At 42.2% G+C, this 11,407-nt stretch overlaps 1 protein-coding gene across 2 annotated transcripts; it reads right to left on the bottom strand.

Annotated features, from left to right (window-relative positions):
- Positions 1 to 1,786: 1,786 nt before the first annotated feature.
- On the bottom strand, positions 1,787 to 11,152 carry Prpf38b (pre-mRNA processing factor 38B). 2 transcript variants are annotated; one of them, XM_021631709.2, is made up of 7 exons: positions 10,588 to 10,929; positions 9,692 to 9,744; positions 7,461 to 7,529; positions 7,049 to 7,200; positions 6,752 to 6,812; positions 4,171 to 4,394; positions 1,787 to 3,750 (listed from the first exon to the last, which is right to left on the bottom strand). In XM_021631709.2, exons 1-7 carry the CDS (start codon positions 10,778 to 10,780, stop codon positions 2,907 to 2,909), a joined length of 1,596 nt encoding a protein of 531 aa, XP_021487384.1. In that variant the 5' UTR covers positions 10,781 to 10,929; the 3' UTR covers positions 1,787 to 2,906. The 2 variants fall into 2 exon arrangements, with proteins under 2 accessions (XP_021487384.1, XP_021487383.1); XM_021631708.2 differs by lacking the exon at positions 9,692 to 9,744 and having other exon boundaries at positions 10,588 to 11,152.
- Positions 11,153 to 11,407: the final 255 nt, after the last annotated feature.

Below are 11,407 nucleotides of genomic sequence, written 5' to 3'. Positions count from 1 at the left end.
CCTTCTGATGATGGCTGGGAGAACAGTATGTGATATGGCCAGTGCAGGGCCACAGAGGCTGGATCTGGAGCTAATACACAAACTGGTGCACACACAAATTAGTGGTTTCCATACACAGCTTGGCAAAACTGGGCACAAAACGGGATGGAGGTGGCCAGTGTTCGGGGGAAATGTTAGGACTGGCTACCTTACTAGGAATGTTGGGTGTCTAGGCACTGGCCACGTTGTTTCTAAGAGAGGACAGGGTAACAGGATCTCTTTTGTGTAAGCAATCAAGTATTCACTTTCATGTGTCTTTTAGGATGTTAAGGGCGACACCAAAGGGGCTAGAAATGGCTCAGGAGCTGAGTGTAGAGTGCCTTCCAGAGTCCAGTTTCTAGCACCAAATCAGCTAATTCCAGGGCTAGGGGGATCCTACCTCTCTGGTCTCAAAGAACACCCACATTACCATAATTTAAAACAAATCCTTTAACCTATTAAAATACTCTTCCAACTTCCCCAGGTCCCAAAAAATTATTGATCAATCTTCCAGGGCCAACTCCTCCCCTCACAGGAAGCCACTCTCCAAGTAAAACAAGCATACATGTGATAACAGCATCACATTCTCACACCTACCAGAGGCATCCTTTGAAAACGCCTGCTTTGGGACTCAGCTGTTCATCTCACTTTTAAAAGCTTTCCAATCTGCCTACAACATACCACTGAACATGTCAAATGTTCAAAGGCTGAGAACACAGCTCAGAACATTTGCCTGCCATGGAGCCCTGGGTTAGATTCCCTATTGCCACAAAACAAAACAAACAAACAAAAAAAAAACAAACAAAACCCCCACAAACCTAATTAATGGCTCTCAATTTTCTTAAAAATTTGTCTTAGTGTTTGACAGCAACCGTGTGATCGCAGGACATCAGCAGGACTCTTCCCTATGTGGATTCCAAGGATCACTCACTTAGCACCCACTGAACAACTATCCGGCTGATCCCAATCAAGTATTTTACTTCTAACAGACTAGATTTTTTTCAACATTGTAATATGAGCATTACACTTAATGAATTTTTCTTAAAAGGAATTGGTACAAATGTCTCTTGCTCCACTGACCACTTGTAAGGTAGCTTCTAAGTGCTCAACTGGCCAAGGGTTGAGAGAAACTCTTAACAGAGGATCATGCTGATAATTCTTTGTGCAGTTTTGGCTGTCCTGTCCTCGGCTTTGTGTACCAGGCTGGTCTTGAACTCAGACATCTGCCTGCCTCTGCCTCCTTGACTGAGATTTCAGGCGTGTGCCACCAGCCAGCTTTCATTCATTCACTTTTTATCCTGATTAAAATCTATTACTTTTGGTCCTCTAACCTCCCTGTCCTAAAAATCAACTTAAAACTTCCAAAACAGAACTTCAAATGGCATTAACACAGTCCAAATATGTCAGCCATCACCTTTGATGTGGACAAGAGCCCCTGCAACACAAAAATTGAGCCCATGAGCCGCCCCCCAAAGGGAAACCGCCATTAAAATTCTAGTAAGCATCAGCACAGCACATCAACTTATCTTCAAGATTAAGATAATTTACAGGGGCACACATGCACACCATGGGATGGTCTTGAAGTCAGTTCTCTCCTCCTAACCTTGCTTGGGTCTGGCTGGGTGGCAAACACCTATACGAGATGAGCAATGCAGTTTTAAGTCACTTTTGCTCAAGATATCCTCTACAGAAAACCAGACATTTTTATCAGTTTCCACATTAAAAAAAAAAAAAAATTTAACAAATGGGGGAAAGCCAACACCCAGGATAAAGGATTTAATCCAGTATTTATTCCACACTCATGATGGTTTTCTGAAATCAGAATACAAGTCATAAGAACAATCTATCAAATAATTTGCTGAAAGTCTTAAATAACGCAGCTCTGCATTACTTTTAATACTTCTGTTCTAGAGTAAATTTAAAAACTCAAACAGCAATCTTCATTATCAATAAAAAAGTTTTGAATTCTTAAAAAAGGATACTCTATCAAGCTGTTTCATAATTTAAGTATTCTCCATTTATAAAAAATGCTTTGGAAGCTTGAGGCTTGACTGCTTCTCTACTCATGTGCCCCGCCCTCTCCCCATCACTTCAGTACAGGGTTGCTGCAATGCCAGGCTTTACACGTCTTCAATATAGTACTTTTAAAATCTGAGAAAGAATTTCGGGTGGGGTGAGGAGCACAAGTAAATGTGGTTTAAAAAAAAAAATTAAACTAAGTGAATAGATTTTAGGCATACTAACAGTGTCCCTTTGAGGTAGAACGCTAAAAGGACTTTTGATCAAATCACAGCCTAATTTAAACCTCTTATAAATTCTCTCTAACATTAACTGTGGAAATTATTAAGTATAACATATTAACAAGAGCTTCCAAGGTAATATACAGTGGACAAGAATGTTAACCCTACAACTGTTGCTTTCGTGTATATTGAAAGCACATAATTCTCCTAAAACAAACATCCAAGATCCATTCCCAAAGTCTTTAGCATTCTATTATGAAAAGCACAGCCATGCTAACTGCAGTACACAACCATAATCCCACACCCACAAAACAAAAATAGAATTAGTGGCAGTTTATTGCCTTATACAAATTTAACCAACATGGCTCATGCCAAAAGAATTAAAACATTTTCAGGACGTATGTACAGACTGTACATTTTAAAAACAAACAAAAATGCAAAAACAATCTATGCATTATGTGTCAACTCAACTGGGTGAAAACAATGCTTAATGGGATTACAAAGGCACTTCCCTACACAAAAGAAATGAAAACACAGCCTACAGGGAGCTCAGAGTGCATAACTACTGCACAATCTCAACTTGGGGGGAAAAAAGCAGAATTTAATCAACATTTATAGGATTCAATGTGATCCAATTTTACAGAATCTTCACACAGTCTCGTCGCTGTCTTTGTGTTCTTTTTCTTGGCTCTCTGGCTCTCCACTCTGGTGATCCTGTCTGTCTGACTGGTCCTTGCTATCACTGTGATCTCTCTTGTGGGAACGGTCTTGGCTCCTGCTGCGCTTTCTAGACTTTTCTCTACTAGCGCTGTGTTCTTGTTTCCGCAGTTTTTCAACACTGCCAGTTCTTCCTTGGCTGCCACTTCTACTTCTTTTGTTTGACTTGTCTTTGCTCTCATTTTTCTGTCTGCTTGACTTGTCTTTGCTCCTACTCCTGCTCCGCTTCCCTGCATTTCTGCTCCTACTCCTACTCCTGTGCTTCCTGTCTCTGCTTCTACTTCTGCTGTGTTTTTTCTTGGAATCTTTTTTGTCATCTCTGTGCCGCCTATCCTCCTTGTCTTCTTTGTGCTTCTTCTCTTCTCCCTCACCCCTACTTCTTCTCTCCTTGGAGCGCTCTCTTGACCTCTCCCTGTCCCTTTCTCGGTCACTGCCTCTCTCCTTATCATAATCTCGGTCTCGTCTTCGACCTCGTTCATTTTCTTTCTCTCTTTCTCGATCCCTATCTCTTCTATCCCCTTTCCTATCACGACTCCGAGTGCGACTTCTGTGCCTGTCCCTACTCCGGCTGCGCCTGCGATCTAAGCCCCGATCAATACTTCGAGATCTTCGCCTTTCTTTCTCTCTTTCTTTGGCTTCCCGCTCTAGTCGCTGGCGTTCTTTCTCTCTTTCTAATTCTCTGTCGAAACTAGAAGATCCATGGCCCTCCCGATGATGACTTCTACTTCTTGATCTTCGTGGAGACCTCCGTGGGCTCAGTGATCTTCTTGGAGATCTAAGGGGAAAAAAGTAGAATAAATAAAACACTTTAATGGCTGGGGTACTTGTAGCTCACTTGCCTGGTATGTCCTCAGGACACTGAGGCTGACTACTCCCTAGGACTCAACACACACCAACCAAGCAAACATAAAAATTTCATCAGCTCACACACACAGCAAATATAATTACACTCCGGATGAGTGTAGCTGTAATAGAGTGCTTGCCTAGCACGCATGTGTATGTCAATGCTCAGCACCAAAGACACACAATAATGTAACTGTTCTCATTACAGACACAGTTTTGCTGAAAAGTGTACACTGAAAGGAAAAAAACCTGAAGGTGAATGACAAACAGTATGTTCTTGTTAAGAACTAACTACTTTTCAAGGTCAACAACTTTGCACAGACCCTTTTAAAAAATGTAACTGCTATATTACCTGGAACGCCTTCGCTCAACATGTCTGTCTATTTCCTCAACACCTTCCTTTCCATCTTTCTTAATTTTCCTAGGCCGAGTTTTAATCTGCTGATCAATATTCTTCTGAACTGGAACTGGAATTCTTGGAAATAAAGTAGAAAACCACTCCAGTTTTGTAAGAAAAGAACGAAGCATCTCTCCAATGGTCATTACACAGCCTCCACCAGCTTTCACATCTAGGTCCTAGGAAACATAAGAGATACCCCAGCGGTTAAAAAAGCACTATCTCAACATATATATGTCAACACTAAAAAAATAAAAAAACAAAATAAAAACTTTTTTTTTTTTACCATCTTTGGAATCAAGTATAAAAAAGCTAACAAAAAGATTCAATTTGTGTATCCTAGTCTGGTAATAGATGAAGACTCCGAGGGCTAACTACACATGCAGGTGAGAGCAAACCCTGCAGCCTCTGGGCATGGAGGGAACTGACTCACTCATTAACAAAATAGAAAAAAGCCTCTAACATTGCTAAACTACTGAACAAAACGTTTAAAATTACATTTCACATACCTACACTTGAGGACACATTGCACACATCATACCTAGCACTGAAACCTAGCTATGGAGGGAGTACTTTCAGATAATTCCTGTCTATGGGTTATTTTTAACAGCTGCGATATAAAATGAAACCCTGCTAAAACTGGAAGCAATAGCAAACCAACTGCCATGAAGCAGTGAGGTTTCTAATTTAAAGTTATGTACAAAATAAATAAATGAACAAATAATTGGAAACGCATAATCCATGATGACCATTGTCTCTGAAAAGGGTCATTACCGCATGAAGGCCTTCTTGCTATGCCCTCTCACAGCTCAGGACATGTTAGTCAGCTATTGTCAGTCCCAAACCTATAGTGCAAGCACACAAGGAAAGTGAGATTTGTTATCTAAACAGGAAAACAAGAGCTAAAGGTAAAACTGCTTGCACTCACACACATTTAAGTGTTCAGATATACAGTATTTCCAAATATAATCGCTGCAGATATCTAAAGAAGAAAACATATGTTAGCTCAAATAGAGGACCTCAGGCTTGTAAACACAATAAAGAACAGATAAATCAGAAGCATTCAGAAACCTACTACAACAGTTTAAAAAGTGACATGCCTCTTAGAAGTGCTTTAATCTTTCTTTAGAAAAAAAAAGTCCCATGAAAATAGGAGAAAAGTTTAACAATTATGATTTTCACTTCAAACACTTTCTTGATCTTTTGAATTAATGAACAGTTTGGCAAACATGCCAAAAACAGGGCAGGAAAATGACAACCACCACTGGGCTTGCTGGGCATGCTTGTAACCCTAACACTAGGGAACTGAGACAGGGATCAGCAGTAAAGGCCTATCTCAGCTAGTCTGAGGCCAACCTGAGTTACATAAGATCTCGCCTCAAAAACTGTTTTTCCTCTATGTCTACATTAGTAAGCGTTCTTTTCAAAGGTGGCATAAAGCAAAAATAAAAATTTCATTTGGTGCATGCATTGATCAAAGAACAGGTTTTTTGAGACATGGTCTCACTATAGAACTCTGGGTGGCCTGGAGCTCAGCAATCCACCTGCCTCTGCCTCCTAAGTGCTGGGGTTAAAAGTGTGCCACGCTAAGCAACAAAAACTTTGTTTGAACTCACAAAAACTCTACTATACAAATTTTAATCACAAATTAGTGATTAGTAGACAAAAGGATAATAAGTGGGTATATGTTGAAAAGTAAATTAACACAAGTATGATTTTAATCTGACTCTAACCTTTGCTCACCATGTCTCAAGGCTTGAGACAGTGATCAGATTTAGATTAAAAATCTGAAGTGCTTTTTTAAATTTAAGAAAAAGAAATGGTGTTTTTGGCAGTGTTGGGATCAAGTCCAGAGCCATGCACTTGTGAATATGAGTTAAGTCCTTAAATTTTAAGCTTGGTTTTTAAAAAGACTGTGATATAGTGACTGGGAAAGCTAGAATTAGCCAGACATGGTGGTAAATCCTGTTTGTAATTGTAGCTACTTAGGCTGCAACAAGATGATTCCAGGTGTGAGACTGACCTATGTAACACGGAGTATCTGGCTCAAAAGGAAAATGGAAAAGAATTATTATTGTCTCACCTTGGAAAAGTATAATTGTTGGCTCATTTAAGCCAATCAACCCTTTGTAAGTCTGTACTTGTAAGCAAATATGAATACTGCTGTTTATAAAAGGTCACAGAAAAACACACAAGTATCAGGGATTTAAAATGCCTATAGTTATGGTAGTATATGCCTTCTATCACCTTAAAAAGCTACTATCAGCCATAGAAGTTAGGATTAACAGTACAGAGTGTACTTTGAAAGAGAAAAAAGTTACTATTCAAGTTATTAAGACACTAACTCTTAAAACATATTAACATAACTTAAAATTTTAACCTTACATGGAAGCCATCAAATCTTAGCAAAAAGATAATCCCAAAAGTATGACTGAAATAAATGTACTGAAATTCTGAAAACATTAACCCTCCAACAAATCAAAGACCAAGAACAGAGTAGTCAGAAGAAAGCAGATGATTACCCTTGCTGACATACCTCCTCATCATCAAGGAAGGACTCAAACCAGTCCCACAGGTCTGTAGGAGGTTGTGTATACCTAAAATCATAAAAAGAAAAAAAAAAAAAACACTAATGAGTTCATGTCAACTAAACTAAAAAACAGTTAAGTCAGGCAACGGTAGAGCACACCTTTAATCCCAGTGCTTGGGAGGAAGAGGCAAGAATATCTCAGAGTTCAAGGCCTGCCTGGTCTAACACAAGTGAGTTCTAGGACTCCCAGGGGGACAGAGAAAACCTGCCTGGGGGGAAAAAAGTAGCTAAACACATACGTACCTTATATACATGAATCCAAGGGCTCTGATATATGGAGAGTCTGTATGTGTTATGAGACCCATCACTTGCTTTCTTGTTAACTTCAGGGTAAACAATTTGTACAGCAGGCAGAAAGCTGTAGAAACAATGCCTCCTGTTCCAACACCTCGAACCTTTAAAGGGAAACAGTTAAGAAAAATAATAAGCAGACACTTAATGATGTTAGTTAACAACACCCATAATCTGGAATTTAAAATGGAGCATAAAAAGTAATACTTTTCCTAACCAGAATCAACGGAGTCTTGAATTTTGCATTTTTAAAAAAGTCTAAGTTCTGCCAATGAATTATTTGAATATCTAATAACATTTAGCCTTCCTATAAACTTAGCAGACAGAAAAACTAGAAAAAAAAAATTCACGTACTTCTACTTACCCCTCCGCACATCCCCGTCTGGCCAGCTGTTTTCCTGCTTCCTTTCTCCCATGGCTCAACATGCGTGACCTGAAAATAAAGAAAAAAAAAAAGAGGAAGACAAGAAACGTTCGGACTCCGAACCTAAAGTAAGCTCAGTTCCTCCCCAGTGTAGTGCCACTGTGCGTGCATCATCCACATCAGCCTGTACTCACACACTAAGTACACAAGCCATCTCTGGGAAAACTGCTCACATAGAATACCAACAAAATTATGAGGCCTCAACAATCCCCGCATATTTTCAGAGCAGAGAGCTCATTACACTAGCTTTATAGACAGGGCGTATCTATGCGAAGGTCAGGAAATTTCTACAATTTCTATACTTGCAAAAAGTATTATCTGGTACTATTTTACCTTTTATATTATTAAAAAAACTATAGAGGCTCTCCACGTAAGAAAAAAGCTTTAGAATTCCTTAACATGTAAACTTAAATCCACATTACAAAATAAAGTGAAGTTCATTCCTATGGCTTCTGATGTTGCTCAGGGGCAGGCAGGGTGCTTGCTGAAGGTCTGGGGTGGCGAGTAAAGGATGGGGGTCTCATTCCGTAGCCTTGGCAGCCTGGATCTCTGGGCTAGAACTTCAGAGATCTTTTTGCCACTGCCTCTCACATGTTTACCCAGAGTAAAAACTGTTAAACAGTTAAGTGTGAAGTCATTAATATATAGAGAGAGTACAATCAATGATATAGTATCATCTTTGCTAAAGGGAGCACACTACAAAAAAGGTTTACCTAAAAATAGCAAAAAGCTGACACTGAGATAAAGCCAAAAATCTTAGATCTGTTTTTGTTTCTTAAAACAAATAAACCCTGCTCTTTATTTCTGCCCATACATGGCAATACTTTACCCTTCATTTCAGTGGCTTTAGACAAAACCCTATATTTAAATTGATAGACGACCCTGTTCTGTTCAGTTCCTGTAGTTCTTTCCTGTTCTCAACAAATATGCTGTGTAAGTAATGTCCCACCCAACTGCACCTACGGCCTTATCCTAGGTTGGGTAAAGTGCCTTACCATCTTACCACCGAACCACAAACCATTTCTACCCCTGAAAGGGTTCCCAAAGGAGTGGATACAATGCAAAATTGGAAGTGCATACATTTCAAAGATTATTTGAGCCCAAGAACTTCATAGTAAGTTTTCAGTCATGTTTTATTTTGCTTTTTTTAATTACTTGCATGTGTGGGTCTGTTATAACCCAGAAGGGTCTGTCTGATCTTCTGAAATTGGTGTTACAGGTGGTTCTGACCTGCCTAGAGTGGATGGTGGAAACTGAACTTAAGTCCTCTGCACAGGGAATATATGCTCTTACTCCACTGGACATCTCTTCAACCCCCTGAGGCTTTAGTTTTAAAAATGAATTTAAACATACTTTCTGGTGGAGTAAGTTATTTCAGAATACAGTATTTGAAATTAACGTGAAATATTAGTCTATACTTTCACAAAGGTGCAGGGACCCAACTTTTCAAAGTTAACTGCATAAACATTATTCACCACATTATATGCACACTGAAAAGGCCTTACCTTTTAAAAGCTAGTTTAAAAACTATTTCATAGTATCAGCTACACCTACTTAACAAATTTTTGTAAAAGAACAAGAATATTTGTGTACTCTATATATTCAAAGTTAAAAGGTTTTTTGTTACATATAAAAAGCAAAGTTATCTCAAAAATTTATCATTAGCCTAAACATGTAACTGGGAGAAGTGTAGGTAAAATATACAGAGAATTTCTTTTGGTTAACATCTCCACATGTATTTTTAAATGAAAGAAAATATCCTATTTGGGTCTGTCTCAAGTTACTAAGTGTCAAAAAAATATATATATATATTCCCCCCCCACCCCAGAGCTGAGGACCTTAACCCAGGGCCTTGCACTCTACCACTGAGCTAAATCTCTACCACTGAGCTAAATCCCCAACCCCTAGATGTATTTTTTATTTTAGATGCTCTAGAGAAAATGTTTGAAGGTATTAAGACTATTAATACTGATTAAAATATAAATTACCTTCGGAGGCCTGGAAGGTATTTTTAAAAACCACCTAATTTGCAGGGAAGTGGAGAATCTAGTTAGTGAGACCAAAATCAATGGCCCAAAAACAAACCAGAAAAAAAAAAAAAAACCTAATTAGCCATTCATTTAACCAGGGAAATGCATTTATGGCGATTGAGCATGATTAATAGTGCATACCTCTACCTGCGACCCTGGGCTGCTCCGAGCCTCGCTGCAAGACTGAGTCAATCCTGCTAACGAAACAAGAACTGAGACAAGAGTGCAGTGAGGAGGCGCCAGGTGAGCTCCCCAGCACAGCCAAGCCAGCACCGACCCTGCCGCAGAAGCCCAGGGCCCAGATAATTCTAATTATGCCCAATGCACAGGTGGCTGAGACCTCCGACTCCTGACTTCCTGCTGGGAAAAATTTCCAGGCCTTCTGTACAGCTCTTGGCACCGGCACACCACGCTAACCCTCAGCCCTCCCTCCCCACCGCACCGCACACACAGACAGACGCAAACACACACCAATCTCTGTCTGGACTGGAGGGTTGGCGAAGAGCACGAGGCCGACACCGAAGCAGCCACTTCAGTAACTCCGCTGGCGGGGAGGGGTTGTGTGTGTGTGGGGGGCCCGCGACAGCGGAAGAAGCACTAAGTTGGTGCTCGGTCGACACGGGTAAATAGTCACTTTTAAAATGGTGAACTTGGACAGGCTTCTGGTATTACTTTTCTCCTCTCCCCTAACCTTCTTACCCAACAGCTCCCTAGGGATAGGCAGGAGGTTGGGGTAGGTTAAAGATCGATGGCGGCGGGCTCGCCCCGGCTCTTAAAAAATAAATTAAATTTAAAAGGAAAAAAAAAAAAAAAGAGAGAGAGAGAGAAAAAGAAAAACCAAACCTGAAAAGGAGAAAGAGGGCGGCCTTGACCCGACCCGTCCCAAACCAGCCACAAGCCTCACTTCTCCCTCCGCCAACTTTCCCCTCCCCCAAATCCTCAGGTCTCGGGAGGGGGAAAAGGGGGCGCCTCCACCGGCTTCCGACCACCCCGCTCTGGCGGACTTACCCCCGCACCGAGGCCTAGAGGATGCGTACCTTGAAGTAGATCTCGTCCACCACCTCGTGGTAGGTCTTGAGCTCGTAGAGCTGCACTTTGAAGTAAGGCGACGACAGGATGTTGGTGAGGATCATGGGGTTGAGGTTCATGGTCTTCTCGTTGCCCCACAGCGGCAGCACGTTGCCTTGCTTGCCCGACACGGCGGGCTTGGTGGCGCCGCCGCCGCCACATGGCTGCTGCTGCTGGGCCACGGCCGCGGCCGCCTGGTGCTGCGGTTGCGAGTTGCCTGTCAGCGCGGGGCTGTTGTTAGCCATGTTGGCCGCGGCAGGAAGGAGGGCGGGAGGAGGGGGCCCAAGCTCGATCGCGCTCTTCGGGACAACGGTCCCGGACCTACTCCATGGAAGGCCGCCGGGACGGGGAGCCCGCCGCGCTGTGTCCCCGCCGAGCGAGGGACTGCAAGGGGTACGCCGACACACGGACCCCGGGCCGGGGACGAACGCCAGACGCGGGCGGCGAGAACTCCGGGAGCAACGTAGAGCGGGCAGCCGAGGAGCGCGATCTCTTCCGCCAACTGCCCCTGGGAACAAGATGGCGGCCCGAGCGGAAGTGACGCAACACGCCCGGGCGTTCGAGCTCATCCCGCGGCCAATCAGAGCCGCCCGTGTGGGCAGGCGATTCCTTTTCCTGGTTGCGCGAGGTGGATGCGTGCTGGATCCGCTGCGGTGGTCGCCGTGCCAGCCTGTTGGCTCTCTCCTGGGAGTTTGGCCTTTAGGGGAAAGAGATCTAGACACAGTCGCTGTTGTTTAGTTCGCGTCGGTGGCTTGATTCCTCGAGGCAGGACGCGGGTCTCGTGGCCAT

The sequence above is a fragment of the Meriones unguiculatus genome, chromosome 10 (assembly GCF_030254825.1).
Source record: "Meriones unguiculatus strain TT.TT164.6M chromosome 10, Bangor_MerUng_6.1, whole genome shotgun sequence".
In the NCBI taxonomy this organism is placed as follows: domain Eukaryota; kingdom Metazoa; phylum Chordata; class Mammalia; order Rodentia; family Muridae; genus Meriones; species Meriones unguiculatus.
Note: the sequence above shows the minus strand (reverse complement) of the source record. Positions and strands in the feature narration are given on the sequence as shown.